The sequence below is a fragment of the Aquila chrysaetos genome, chromosome 12 (assembly GCF_900496995.4).
Source record: "Aquila chrysaetos chrysaetos chromosome 12, bAquChr1.4, whole genome shotgun sequence".
NCBI classification, from domain to species: domain Eukaryota; kingdom Metazoa; phylum Chordata; class Aves; order Accipitriformes; family Accipitridae; genus Aquila; species Aquila chrysaetos.
The window spans coordinates 22,702,704-22,718,755 of NC_044015.1; the positions used below are offsets into that span (position 1 = coordinate 22,702,704).

The 16,052-nt window shown below is 36.1% G+C and overlaps 1 protein-coding gene across 5 annotated transcripts in view; it reads right to left on the bottom strand.

The window, feature by feature from the left end:
- The window catches only part of PTBP2 (polypyrimidine tract binding protein 2), a 56,713-nt gene that overhangs the window by 34,513 nt on the left and 6,148 nt on the right, over positions 1-16,052 (bottom strand). For 4 of the 5 annotated variants that reach the window (XM_030032511.2, XM_030032512.2, XM_030032513.2 and 1 more), the window contains exon 3: positions 6,759-6,834. The exons of the other annotated variant lie outside the window; for it this stretch is intronic. In XM_030032511.2, the coding sequence (XP_029888371.1) occupies positions 6,759-6,834 (76 nt within the window). The remainder of the gene's footprint in view (positions 1-6,758; positions 6,835-16,052) is intronic. 5 annotated transcript variants of the gene reach the window in all.

Below are 16,052 nucleotides of genomic sequence, written 5' to 3' on the forward strand. Positions count from 1 at the left end.
AAAAAGGTAAATACTTAGGCTTTCCTGAAACACTTATTTCATCCTCCAATACAATCAGTTTATACATTAAAGACAAGAAGCTTACTAACAGTATTATTCATTGTTGTTGCTAATGTAGAAAGTACTTCTTGTGTCACATTAGCTAAATATATGAAATTTAACGTTATCAACAAGTAGAACATAGGACACATATCCACACAGGAAATATCTGACCAAGAGAAAGGTAATGGAATTATGAAGATATCTAGTTTACAGTTGTGGATTATGACCAGAGAGAAAGATTAAATATTGCAGTGGCTACTAAACACAATCATTTGCATAAAACAACCAGCTAAGGAAACCGCAGACAACCACAAATTGGGAGAGTATAACAGAGAACATTGTGGTTTTGTTTCTGAGGTTCTTTCCTTAAATATATATACCCAGCCTGATGTCACAGATAAAACGTAGGAAGAGGAGACTTTTGGTCTGATCCAGTGACAAACTTCTCCACAAGTGTCAATAGGTTCCCAAAACAAGAAAAACAGGACCTTTGTTTTAGTACAGACATCAAAAGTTCAAGCTAAAGATAAAATCTGGAATTTAAAATGTTTGAAAGAGCAAAAAAGAAGATATTACATTCAAAAATAAGATGAAAACATGAAGAATGTGAAGTACTCTGAAGTCTGCATTTGTTAACCTTAAAATTAAAGGGTTTTGCTGTTGTTTGGGGGCTTGGCGGGGGGGGGGGGGGGGGGGGGGGGGGCGGAGTGTGTTCTGCAAGACTTTGTACTTCAACATACTTTATATACCCCATTATCCTTGCCTTGCTAGGCCACGACTACATGTGGAAGTTTTACCACCTGAACTAAAGCATTAACCAGTAGCAATAGGTGGATTTTTACCATGGACATGGGCCACGTGCAAAGGAAAATCTTGACCAATCAGTAATAAAACTATCTTATCGTACAAAGAATACCACCTCTCAGGAATTTGAACTTAAATAAGTAAACATGGTCAAGCAATTAAAAAATTAACTACACAGCTTCTAACTGGCAAACCTGCACATAGGCTGCCCCTCTGTTTCAAAATGCACTGAGCAGCACTAAGTTTTCTAAGCATCTACCATAGCACACTTACTATATGGTATAGTGGCTGTTCAATGTTGCACAGTCTAAAACTAATGCACTTTCCTTTGGCCCTTAAAATATGTAAAAACACTACAGCTAGAGTGAAATGCAACTGAAGTGGAACAAAAATGAATTACCATGGCATAGCGATACAGACAGAAATGAACTAAATTAATAATAATAGCCACATTTTATTTCTCCCATCCTGAGGTTGAGGAGTTTGGGGGTTTTGTGTGTTTGTTTGGGTTTTTTTTAAAGTTTCTTAATTTGCAAAAAGATATATTGTTCAGGCATTCAGAGTATTAAAATTTAGTTCATCCACATGCACATGCCAAGTTATCTGCCGAAAAATGTAAATTACAGTCTATTATTAAATTATTATACTTTCCAATCGCATGTACTGTACTTCTTCAGATCTTTCCAATTACTATTAATTGTAATCAATTTGCAAACTTCAGAAGTAGATTACCTATGTTTAGACATCATTAATGTTAACTAATAACCAATTTTACTTAATGTGCCATCAAAACCAGCACATCTATGTTTATTCCCCAAGTTAAATACAGCACTTGAAATATTATTAGCTTGTGCTAAATATTCTGTTAATACAATGAATTACCTACCAAAGTCACTGTTAACATTCCCTGCTAATATAGTAAAAACAAGATCAAGATTAATAGTATCGTTTAAAGCTCCAGGAGTTTGGTGAGCTCAGCTACAAAACAATTTTGAGATGTTTTCACTGATTCAACTTCAACACACAAATGTGAACAATGAAATTGGTGACAGCCATAGTTAAAAAATCTGCCAATCTTTCTGCTTCATCCCTTGTCTTTGACAAGCCAAGTTCCATAAAACTTTGATCAACATCTTTCACTTTTTATCTACATCCCTTTAAAATTTTTTTTTTTTTGGTGTGGATTTCAGCAATATAGTTCATGGCATGAGCATCTTCATATATAACTGTTCCTAAAACTTCCATTAAGCAGTCCTCCACCTGAAAAGAAAAAAGCCTCACAAGAAGTTCAGCATAAAAGTAACCCACCACAGAGGAAATGCCTTTTCTAGTTCTTAAAGAGAAGGGACTTTCTTAGACTTAAAAGCTGCAGAATAAGCAACTGCAGTTATGTATTTACTGAACACACAGCACTGAAAGGTGAAAACAGTTGTTTATATACAATCATTTACAATGTGCATAACTAATGTCTTGAAAAACACCCAGAGTCAAAAATATTTTCTAAATATCCTGGCTTCAGCTCTGGTTTCTCAGAATCCTGTTACCAAACCACAGTTTACCTAAACTGCCTTTCTAGTCAGTCTGCTGTGCACCAAGACAAAAAAATGAATTCACAGATGTTTATGACAAGGTTATGCTCTCCAAAGAGATCGGAACCAAGCAAGATTATAATAGAAAATGAGAACAGACAATATCTTCAGAAAAGCTGAAGGAAAACACTGGTAGTGGTTCAAGCAGTAGTAGAAGGCCTGTGGTTCTGACAATACAACTTCAACATATCAATGTCAGCTGGTGCTAAAAAGCTCAGAAAATTAAACATCTAACGTAAAAAAGAGAACTTATTAGAAAAGTTTAGATATTTGCTGACCTGGAACCTTACAAGCTGTCCTCCCTTGCAACAAATTCTGATCTAGTAGATGGGATTCTTCCCTCAATGTTTACAGAATGATTTTCTGCCATATGGCTTATAAACTAATTCAGGAAAAATAATTTGTATATTTAAATATAAATGCTTAACTGAAATGATATTCCACAACAATAAGGACAATAATCAAATTATGTCCAAAAGAGGAGATATAAGGGTTCAGAATTAAGTGGTAAAAGAACTCACAAAGAAGTCATCCTCAATTATTCAAGTCTAAATTTCTTTTAAGGCTGTTCTTTTACAAGACACACAAAGTACTTAAGACAGTAACTTGACTTGTAGTGAATATTAATACAACATACTGTCAATTTCCTTTCATCTGTACACCCTTGAAGATGGATACTGATGACAAAGCTGTTTAGAAAATGCTCAAGGACCAGCCCTTGTATTTTGAGCAATGTCCTCTGGACAACAGTCCAACATGCTAGAATTTTCCTTAATTCCATATTGTTTATCAAATTACCAGTGGTTCAAACAATCAATAAGAAAGCAAACCAAATGTTTGTCCAACAATTTTGCAAAAATTCTCTTTCACAAAAAAATAGGGAGGGATTCATATGTAAGACTCCCTATAGGGCATAGAAAGCATGCATCTTTCATGCCTTTCTCAGACTAAGAAAAAGAATTAGAGCAAGAGTATTCATAAAAGCATTAAAGTACTACAGTATTCTAACTGAACAGCAGCTGAATACCAAAAAAACCTAATGGAACTGTTACCACGATAAAAGGGTAGGATGATCATTTTTAAAAACCTCACCTCCAGTTTCACCCCTAAAGACACAGCCTCCAGTTCTACCAAAACCACCCACTTCCATGATAAGGCCATTTTTTTGACAACTTAAGCAATTTGGTTTAGGTTAATATTTCTATAGCAGAGATTCAGAAAGAAAAGAGGCTGTGATTCACAAGTTTTTGCTCTAAGTTTAGGCCTGCTAGGGCACTGCTAGTGACAACTGGTTTTTTGATTGTGTATGCTTTTACCAATAAGGCTCAGAGGATTACAAAACAAACTGTGTCTTTCTTCTGTTCATCTAGGTATCTGTTTGGAAAAATATGTGATCAGATGTTGAAAATATCAAGGTAAAAACCAGAATAGGTTTCTACATACTCCAGAAAACAATGACCAGGTCTCATAACATCATGACACCTCCAAACTCTAAGAATGAAAAGCCAAAAACAAGCATTAGTTTTAAGAATTACAATTTAGGCAGATTTCTACAACATGTCTCCTTTACAAAGAACTTAATCAATGATTACAGATTCTCTTAAGCCCTACAAAATCCGAAGAAGATTTATCACTACCATGCCTTGGCTACATCAAAAAAACTGTTCACAAAAGTTTTAAATTCTTCTAAAGAGAAAAGTAACAACAGAACTGAAGCAAAAGGAGGACATGAATTTGGACATAAAGAATACTTGAACTCATTTGGCTTCATGAAATGGGTACAGAAAAATTAACACATGGGTTTCCATTTCAGATCTAATTACTTCTGAGTCTACAATCTGAACTTATAAACTGTGCAAGTCTGGAAAAAGTACTTCCAGATTCACACTAAAAAAAGAGAGAGATGGGAGGATATATTAAGAAATAACACTGAACTGCGGACTTAGCCTACTCTACGGGGTTTTTTTAAATGCTATTTTACAAAGGCAGGCAGACAGGCAGAAGAGAAATTTGAAGGCAATCCCAAGAAAGTGCTTAAAAACAAACAAAAAAGCCCAAACCAAAATGTCCCCCTTTCCACTGACCTCTATAGAGAATGACTTGAATTATAATACTGCATTCAGATTGGGGTTTTTTGTTTGTTTGGGACTATTTTTCCACCAACCTCCTTTATATACTGCACAACTAATATGAAAACTTTTATAACAGGCAACTGATACTACAGAAACCAGACCACTACTCAGAGCACTGCTGCTTGTTAATGAGATCATTTCTGAGAAATCATTTATGCTTCTGTATGCCTAGAGACATATCAAGAGGTCTGACCTGTATAAAATGTAAAGAATAAATTCATTTGAAAACTCTCTTACAAATGCTTTTTCTTTGGTACCAAGAAAAAAATCCCACAAACCAACACAAACCCCAAACCCTAAATCAGCTTAAAAAGGGGGGAAACAAAAACAAGGTGGGGAGGAGAATCCGTATTTGTTAAAATACATCAAACTCCCAAGTCCACATAATGGAATCAAAGCACTCTTTTCCATTTCAAGAACTTTTTGAGGAGAAAAGAATTTTTATTTAAAGTTTGAGGCTTCTTAGACAAGCTTCTGTATTTTTTCTGCTGAAAACTCAAAATTTTAATAATTCATATATCAATTTTTGTTTTCCCTTTAGCTTTTTTTTTTTTTTTCCTTTGATAACTTACATTTAGTTTTCCTGAACTAAAAGTTTCTCTCAAAATACATGGAAAATTTGGTAACATTCAGGACTTTGTCCTGATAACAGTGCTCTCCCTCCCCCTCCCACTGCCCAAATCCAAACCCTCACACACACAACCCAAGCTCCTTTTCACTCTAGTTTCTCATTTAAGTGAAGCAAATTGCTGAAGCACTAATATCCAGCACTGCAGAGGACATCAAGAAAATGAAAATAAGAACAGGGACCTCTTTCAGAACCAGAAGGAAGAAAGAAAAGCAGAGGAGATAAACAGATGTTCTGGAGTTCTAAACTGGCTATGAATGTACTGCACCACATTTTTGATCTATTCCAAAGAAGTATCATCTCTTCACCTTTGGTTACAGAACTGCCAATGGAAGTGGTTCTCCTCTCTTCTGCTGCCATGCTCCTCCACTCCACAATGCACTGAATCTAGCAACTGTGCAGCCACATGACTTATCAGTTAAGTTGCTCCAAGGAAAAACTACACTTTTTGGCAGTACAGTTTAATGCTGGATTAGCTCATTCTGCAAGTCTATGAGCACTCCAACACAGAGAGTGGAGCAGAAACATGTGGCGTTGGGTGGGGGGGTTCTGCCTGTGCTAAGGAGGTAGGATGAGAAAGCATAGAAGTACCCATTCTGGCAACAGCTGCCACCACAGCACCCCAAACATAACATGAAATTGCACCCTGAATTCCAATCTTTACTAGATTAAAAGGAAAGAGTCTGCTACTAGTATCAGCAACTATAATGCTCAGCAGAGAAATACGGTAAAATTGATCAAGCACATTAAAGCAGTGAACCAGGCAACTATTTGGAAAGCTCAGCAACACTCTGCTGCCATGAACCAATTCCTTCACATCTCTGAGGGTAGGAAAAAAAAAAAAAAAGGGGGGGGGGGGGGAAATGAAAAAAGAGAAAAAGCAAGACCTCTGAAGTGAGCTCTCCAAGGGAACTCAATGCACGTTCAACATACAGAAGCATTAACTGCAATAGAAGGCATTTCAGTATGTGCCAATTCATGAAAAGCCTTTCCATCTAGCACCACCCAAAATTTGACTCAAGAACAACACACTCACTTTGCATTGACATTCTGAGATTCTACCACTGCAGTCTCAGACTGAAGCAGCAAAGTGAAGTTTCCTGCTTTAGCAGTCTAAACTAGAACAGAGCAAAACTCTGTTTTCCTGAATCCATATTATATTATGACACTCGCACAGGGTTCTTCCCTGCAATGCCCAGATTCACAGATGTCTATGTGTGAAAAAGCTGATGTCATACAGGAGTTGTTAAGCTGTTTACCTTTGCTTGGTAGTTGTGATTCCTTACTTTGAAGGCAGCTGTACAAGGCAAGTGTAATTTTTCATCCCATCACCCACCAACAATTTAGTGTACAGACATCTGAAAGTTGCCTCTTGTTTTATGGGATTATTCTTCTCAGATACCCAAGGTTTGTGAGTATATAGAGGTCACTACAGTCTAATGCATGCCAACAGTTTATCTCTCTATAGCACAACGGATTCTTGTTTCAGTGTTCTCCCCTTGTAAACAGGAAATTAGTCCAAGTATAAATGATAGATTTCTCCTTTGAAAGGGCATCACTTACCAGTAACTACCATGCTGCTCATGTTAGAGTTCGGGCTATTGAGTACACTGCCTGAAAGAAGTTCGTCAGATCCTCTCTAAAAAGAAAGAGACAGTAAGAGAGTTTTTTTCCTCTATTTTGTGATTTTTAAAGATGATATTAAAAATGTCAGTTTGACAGGGAAAACCTTTAGAAGAACGTAAGCAAGCATAACCAAACCTATTCAGATTTGGCAGACTTCCTCTTTTCAGATAAGTGCAATAACTTGAAATCTAAGTAAAGCAGTATATTTACATGGCAAGCTTTGAAATGAGAGCAGCTTAAGCACAGTTGTTTCACCCACCACTGAAACAAAGCCACCTCCAGACACAATGAGAACTGCTGAACAGTAATTTTGTCCAGCATTTCAAATTAAAATATTATGATAATTAAATATATTTAGTCTATTTCAATGACATCTAAATTAACTTATTGTTTTAATATTTTAATATACATATATTAAATTACTATATCTAGCTGAAACTAAAAGGGAAATCTATACAAATAGAAATACGGAGTTTAGCTCAATTCTAACACCCCTATTAAAAAAAAAAAAAACAAAAACAAAAACAAAAAGATTAAAAGAAAGACTCATCTTCCTTCATAGGAAATGGTCAATTTTCATTTTGGGGGCATTCATTTGTCCTGGAAAACACAATTTATGGCAGGGAACTGCTTCTTCATCATAATTCTTAAAACATGGTAAATATCAATTAAACAGTCTTTTCAAAAATGACTCGAAAATGGGCTGCAAAAATCAGAGGAGGGTTTATATTGAAAATGTACAAGATAATATTTTCCTATCAAATTACTTGTGAGATGGGCATTTGACATAGCTGAAGAGGCTTTTGCTTCTTTTCATGCCTTTTTTGTTTTTCCCTTTTTTCTTTTAACCCCCAACCCCTTCTCAATCCCTCAAGACTTCCTCTCTCAAAAAGCCCCCAAAATATTTAGGTGATCCTTCATTAAAAAAAATTTTAAAGGGGAATAAACCTGACATCCTTTGCAGATTATCTTTAATTTCTTATTGGTTCTTTCCCCACTTCAAAAGTATTTCCTTCAAAAGTATTTCCCCAGCACCCTTAACACTAATCCAGGTCACTGCTAAAACGGAAATGAGGAAAGAAAAGAGTTACTACCTATCTTTACAAAAATAAACATTTTTCATTCTGTTGTGGACACTACAATAGAATCTCAAGAATAGTTAGTGAATATGTTTTACAGGGCACCTCAATACTGCATACTAAATTAACCTGAGGATATCACCTTTCTAGGCAGCACAGTTGCAAGATCCATAAAATCAAACCTTTACCATTTTACCATAGTGTACTGTATGTGTGCTCATAATCAGAACAGTATCTTAAAGTTTGTTTAATCCACACCTGAAATCCACAAGCTCTTAAAAATAGTATATACTGTGTATGTACGCATAGAGCCATTCAAGTTTACTTAGTTTTCAACATTAGCTCTGAAGAATCTTGATACACTTTATTGAATACTCTGAGCTGTTAAGGCTACATAGCAATCAACAAAGCTGTGCCTACCAAATCAACAACAGATTTCCTTTAAAATTGAGTAACACCTAATACCAAGATTAGGTAGGACCATGAGAAGGACCATGTCTTGTCCTTCTCAATATAATGACAGATCTCTAATCAGATATAACTAAGGAAAAACTTAGCTGGACAAAACTGAGAAACAAGTTAGAGAAGTTATGGAAACTCTTCCATTATTCAAACTACATTGCTTTGTACTGTAAATACAATACACTAACCCAGGCACTCAGTATAAGTTGAAACATAAAATATTCCTTCTTTCTCTTCAATGTTGTATTTTTCTAACATAATATTTACATGGGTAGAATATTGCAAAGTTCATGATTACTAGCAGTATTAGCTCATTCAGTTGAGAACTGCAGTTCTTTCTGCTTGCAGCTATCCACCTAGCCTTGCTTGGAAGGCCTGGTCTGTAGACTGGACAGCTCAACTGAATATGCAGAAGTAGCAGCAGACTCTGAATCAGTTCATAGTCAGGCATATTAAGATAATTCAGCAGCATTTTTTTTCCTTTATACGCCAGGCATTAATTTGGAACAGTACAGCATTTACTATGTAAACACCCGAAGCATCCCCAGTACCAAATGAATGGTCTTTCCAAAACCTGCAGGAACTTTACAATTCTGAAATATCTCAAATTGAGCTGTCTTCAGCTTCAAAAAGTTACTTCCATCAGCACCTGCTGACTAGCAGAACACAAGAGTGATTACATAAACTTCTGGCTCCTAGTAAATCAGGCTTTTGAAAAGCTGTTAATTTCTTAATCCACAGCAGAAAAATCCAAAAGGAGCACAAATTACTCAATAGAGTGGATATTCAGTTACTGTATTTGTGTTTTGTGAACAGTTAAAAGAGTTTTCTCTTCATTTTGAAACATACCATTTTGCATTTCATGAATACATTCAGAGTCGATCACCAGATTTTGTCATTCCACTTGAAAGAGTTTTAACAGTTTTGCTTCAGAAGAACAAGCAAACGTGAATTCCTTATATTGGCATGTATCATAAATTCTACATTTGTTTTGTTCTCATAAATCAGTGTTCACAAGTCTGAGTCACAGATGTACAGGTTTGTATGTGGAATGCTCACCATGAAATCACAAACGTATAGCAAACCTCTGCTAGCTCACTCCCATATATACTTGCCAAGCTTTTACTAAAAAGACAAAGGTATCATGTACTGTGCGACCAATGACCTTACTAGATATACATGGCTATTCTTCCTTATCAGTTCTTAAGCAGCCTAGACACCTCTGCACTTCATTCAGTATGTAACCTTAAAACCAGCTATGCTGCAAAAGACACTTGGACACAGAGCAGTTAAATTAAAAAATCAAAAGCAGTAACTGCCTGGTAATTGTCATTTACTTCAAAAGGATTATCTCAGGATGACAGTTGTCTAGTAAAGCAATTCAATATAAGCATTTCAAGTAAGCCAATGCGTAGTCTTAGACTGGCACTACTATGTGACAGAAGCACCTCCTGAATTACAGCACAGACATAAATACTTACTTACATTTATTCAGCAGAGATAAGACTTTATTCAATTTGTGTTTTGGGGTGCTTGGCTCTGGTTTTATGTGCATCTTCTTTTAGAGGGTGCTAAGACAAAAAGGCCTGGCATCTTGCTCCGAGGGCAAAGCTCTTCATCACTCCACTCTCTCACACACAAATTTCACAATTATAACCCATTTCCCAAGCATCTTGAACATTTGCTTGTCTTATTCTCAAGCATGCCAGTTCTGCTAGTCAAATTATGCAATGCAAAGAAACCTTTAAACTAATTTAGGTAAATTCTATTGAGTGTTTCAGAGATAAGGAAACTAAACTCAGATCTCTGAAGAGCACAGTGAATCAGATTCAATGAAGAATGGAAGATCCAAGAGCAATGTTCACTTAACTCTTTTCCCCATCCATGCAAATTGCTGTGTTCTAAAGAATCAAAGCAAGTTTGAGATTGTATAACAAGACTGAAGATCACAAGCACGTAGGTGACAGGAATGTCCAAATATAAGTTAAAGTAACAAATGAACAAAAACCACCACAATGATTTTATTTCACCATAGACTGCAAAGGAAAGTTCCTATAATAGCAACATGGTAAGAGACTAATTGAATATTCATTTTACGATGAGGGAAGGAGATTATAAAGGACAAAATAAAAAGTACAAACTACTATTATACTATTAATAGGTCATCTTCTGACACCTAGTCCTCAACAGCACAAGTTTTCAATGCCATATTTCTATTCCTACCAATGTCAAGAACATTAATCTACATTAATCTTCCATAAATGCTAAACCAGTAACTATTCTGATCAGAGATATCCAAAACATTTCTTCACAAAACCAGCATCTGCCAAAATGCTATTACACAAAACAAGGGAATCACCAAACTAACTTCTTGCACTGGGTGAACTTTAAATTTGTTGCAGAGTCAATATTGTCCTTTCAATGAAGCCCATGTTATCACCCTTGCCCCCACGAGACCATTTCCATCTGCAGTGTGAAAACAGCATGTTAATTTATGGCTTCAACCAATGGAACTACATAAAACTGGCATGTGGGATCACTTTCAGAAAAAGATGAAAAATATACCAAATGAGACTTTTAATATGTATTTCAGAGAAACTTGAAAATTATACGTATAAAAATTATTTTATATGCTGTTAATTGAAGATACCACTTCGATATTTTAGTTAATTTCTGTAAGTGAACACAGTTATTGTATATACTCTCTCTTCTACAATTTACAAAATCAGTTATACAAAGAAAAAGAAAAAGCCCCTAGCTCATCAAATTAATCTCCTAGCTCCTTGCTTTAACAGTCATAGCTAACTCAGAATCCCTCACTACACAAGCTGGATTTATGTAGGAGGATTTCAGATTTTTTCCCCCCATAACAGACTACTATAAAGCTTCATGCTATCACAGGTTATATTAAGTAGCTATGTAATTTCAGGAAGTCATTACAGTCATATTATCCCTCCAGGCTTATCAAAAATATACTATTTAGAAGTCTTTGCCAACTATTTTCCTCACATTCCAGATAGGGCTTTAAAAATTTCAAACATTCCCCAGATTTTATTACATCCAAAGTAAAAAAAACACAAACAGTAACAACTTTGGCTTGAGAGTTACCAATGAGAGAGAAACATTATCAGCTCTTTTCCCAATAATTCAGGGCTATGAAGGCTTTGATCAGAAGTTATGGCTGAACCCAACATAACAAATTGAGTGTATCACAGAAGGCTTATTAGAAGCACGTGTAGATGCACTACAACTATACTACAAGAACACTAAACCAATACTACAAGAAACAGTAAACAAATGACAAAACTGCACTTTGTTAAAAAGTCAACAGCATCATCTAAAATAAATTCTTAAACTCCCACTAGAAAAGATAAAGAATACACTCAAAGATATTGAAAAATACATTTTCTGATAAATCCTCTCATTTGTGGTATTCAAATTTGCTGATATTACAAGCCTCTTTCAAGAACAGGATGCTTTTGCCCCCCACCACTTCTCTCTCTCCCTGCTTCCTCCCCCAGATGAAAGAAAAAAGGAGAACTTCAGCTGCACTGTGCATTTACCACAGTCATTCTCAGCCTACAGGCATGAATTTCCCAAGGGGTATGACAAGCCAGGAGATGGATCTCGTGATTTAAAGAAATCTAACAGCATTGTAAAACACTTCATTTCTAACAACATCTGGGAACAATTTAAAAGAAAAAGCCAGAAACCTAACGGAGAGGAATAAAGGCATATGAGAATTCCAACCCAGACATTAAACATTCCCCTCTAACAGATACACACTTGTAAACACACTGCTTCAATATTCAGTGTGTGAATTAGCTTTGGGGAATGGATGTTGGAAACAACAGGACAACACACTTTAAACCCCCAACCACAGCATTTATAAACTTTGTTCAATTTACATGCAATGGATCAGAATTTAATGAATGCTTCATTTTTAACATGAAACATTTTTAATGAAACACTGCATAAATACACTCTCACATACTCTAGTGAAGAAGAAATACTTTATCTGCCTTATGCTCTGACTATACGGACTACTGTCAAAACACATAATCTAAATTACCTAATTAATAGACTGTTACACCTCTCATACATACTGGATCACAGAAGACTCATTCAGAACAGGACAAGCCAGGTCCAAACATACAATCCAGAAGAAATTCCATGCAGGTTAATAGGTATTTTACAAAGCATACAATTTAAACTATAACCTTGTTATCACTTCACCAGAACCTTACATAAAAGGAGTATGTCTACTTGATTTTTATTTTTTAAGACTATACTATTTAACTATATTAGCATGAAATCTTATCAGATAAGGCCATGAACTCTGTGGGTGCTTAGTAACTCACTTACAACATCACCTGCTTTTAATTCAGTATGAAGTTAACTGGTACAATATGACCGACCACCTTTCCATATTTATTCTCTGCATTCTCTTTTTTCCCCCTCACTTCAATTCTTTTTCATGCTGTCCTCAGCCAACCATGTATTGTTTATATATCCTAACAACTAACTTCACCATTTTTACACTCATATTTTTTCAGTAAGGAAGGATGTAGGAGAAAATTAAGCTTTTATTCTTTTTTCTTGCAACTATATGCATGGTATATGCCATGTACCCAATTCATGAAAAACACACAAAGTCTGTAGAAATTGAGAGCAAGCAGTCTTTAAGACTGAAAGGAGACAAGTCTCAATTCCTCTTAAAAGCCTCCAGGTTCTCAAAATACATTGTAGAAAAGAGCCAAGTTTCTCAAAGCATCTCAAGATCAAGACAGACTACTATTAAACCAGAAAGCTGAAGAGTAAAGAATCAAATCTCCACTTAAACCATGCCACCCAGCCTTATTTGGAAACCTTCAAACTTCCAATTGTAATGAAAGACTGCAGGCAAGATTCTAGTCCAATACCAGTTGACGCTTCAAACATCCAGGAGGAAGTACACAAACAATTTATTCCAGCATTTCAGACTTTCTATTCCACTTTTACCAGGAAAGTAAGTGTTACTCTGAAGCAGCTGTACATAACTGGTAGTAAGTTAGAATAGGTGAGAACAACTTGCTAGAGGTACCACCTGGATGTGTTCTTAGCTTTCTGGATAGAGAATCATGGCACCTAGATGTACATATTTGGTCCTTCAGCAGCAGTTTCTACATCTCAAAATAAGATCCATAAGGAAGGTATTTTCTGCTTGATTCTCTGCTATTTTGCAATAATGAATTAAAAACGCTAGTGCTATTATGTCTATAACTCAATCCTCATGTTACACATTCATAGAAAAACTGATTTTTATGAAAAGCTAAAAATGGCTGTATGTACTTCCAGCTATAAAAAAACCCCACCCAACCCCCTAAATCAAACATCACAGTCCCATTAACAGCTTGTGAAACAACAACCTCATTTGAACCAACTACCACCAAAAGCAACAGTCCTGCTGTCTCCCGGGCCCTAACAACTTGTTCCTATTCTGTCCTCCCCAAGTCTATATTGCTACAAGCATTTATGTAACCACACGCTTTGGTACAAATCTGACTAAAAAGATGTAATGCACTGTTGTGTCAACTTAGCTTTAACCTGGTTAAGTTCCCAAGAGAGGTTTGTGAAGTGGCTACCCAAGCATTTGTTACACAAGTATTACAGTGACAGAGAAAACTGGAATGCAGCTTGATCTGCTTGTGAAAACATGGCCCAAAGCTTTAAGAAACAGGAAAGGTATTTTCATGTTGGTATCAGTACATATTTTTCAGATGGTGCAAGTGATCTCATTGCTCCTCCTACAACCCCCTCAATTAAGATGCAAATATAGGTGTTCTGTTACAAATGAAAAATACGTGATTTCCAATTAGTGACAGACATCAAAACATATCAAATAGGAATACTAAGCCTTCCTTACATTGATGCATACTTGCTACAGAGTACAAACTAATTTTCAACATTTTTCCTTTCTCTCCATTTTCAGCTCTCCTTGTTTTTCCACATATATTACAGTGGAAGAATGAGCATTAAGGAAGAAAACCCCAAAGTTACAAAGGAAAAAGAATTGAAGTAGGCTGTTCTGGGAATAAATATGAGTGTCATTTCAAACAGGGTCAATTTACCGAAGTTACTGTTAAAAAGAGAGCAGATGTCCTTGGTGACAAAAAATAACTTCTTACAATGAAAGACATGTTCCCCATACCATGTCCTGGTTTCGGCTGGGATAGAGTTAATTTTCTTTCTAGTAGCTGGTATAGTGTTATGTCCTGGATTCAGTATGAGAAGAATGTTGATAACACACTGATGTTTTCAGTTGCTGCTAAGTAGTGTTTATACCAAGTCAAGGATTGTTCAGCTTCTCATGCCCAGCCAGCAAGAAGGCTGGAGGGGCACAAGAAGCTGGGCAGGGACACAGCCAGGACAACTGACCCAAACTGGCCAAAGGGGTATTCCATACCATGCGACGTCATGCCCAGCATATATACTGGGGGGAGTCGGCCTGGAGGGGATCGCCGCTCGGGAACTACTGGACATCGGTTGGTGAGTGGTGAGCAATTGCATTGTGCGTCACTTGTTTTGTATATTCCAATCCTTTAATTATTGTTGTCATGTTATTATTATTAGTTTCTTCCTTTCTGTTCTATTAAACTGTTCTTATCTCAACCCACAGGTTTTACCTTTTTCCTTCTGATTCTTGCTCCCATCCCACTGGGTGAGGGGAGTAAGTGAGCAGCTGTGTGGTGCTTAGTTGCTGGCTGGGGTTAAACCACAACACACCACCACTGGAGAGAGAAATCCAGCCGGTGGTTCTAAACTTCTGAAGATAGTCACAATTCATTCTTACTTCACTGTTAGAATGTTCTGCGCATTTTTTGCTGTCTACTGTTGCTACAACTAAGTATTATTGAACACAAAAGTTGATATAAAACATTCTCCTAGCTAACATAAAATTAAAATAGTTCTTCCAATTCACCATCAAGTCATTTTTCTCATATTGCTGCCCTTAGCAGTCTTTGTCTAATCTATGAGCAATCTACTAGTAATTATATTAGACATGCAAAGATAGCTCAAAACTATCATTCTAATATTTTAAATACAGTAAAACAGACCATCACATACCATTTGTCTGTATGAATGATTCAAACTTTTTTTATCCTACCACTCCCTTTTATTTAAGTATCTAGAATGATGACAGTGAAGGCAAAAGAGATTTCAGAAAAAGAAGAAAAAACTGAAAGGAAAAAGCTATTTAAATACATTTTCTCATTTCTTAAGTTTAGTGTAAACTTATCTTTTGACAACTTCCTAGGATTTCTGACTTTTTTCCACACATATTTTCATTATACAGTGTACAGCTCAAATAAAAAGTCACAATATATCCACAATATGTGTTTCCACCACAAGGAAACTCTCAGTTATTAGTAGCAAAAAAGGGTCAGTGTTCTGTAACTTTGTAAGAGAAGAGATTAACCCTCAGAACTTCAGGCAAAAAAAAAAAAAAAAAGAAGTGGACAACGCTTCAAGAGTACTTACAGACACTGCTATTTTGTGCTCTCTTCCTTTTCTCCAGACACTGCTACTTTGTGCTCTCTTCCTGTTCTCCATCAGCTCCTATCTCTTTTGCTTTTAGCTACTGCCCTTCCCCCATACTACTATATTCCCCCATGTTAAATTTCAGCAACGAGGAAAAAGGGGGACTTTG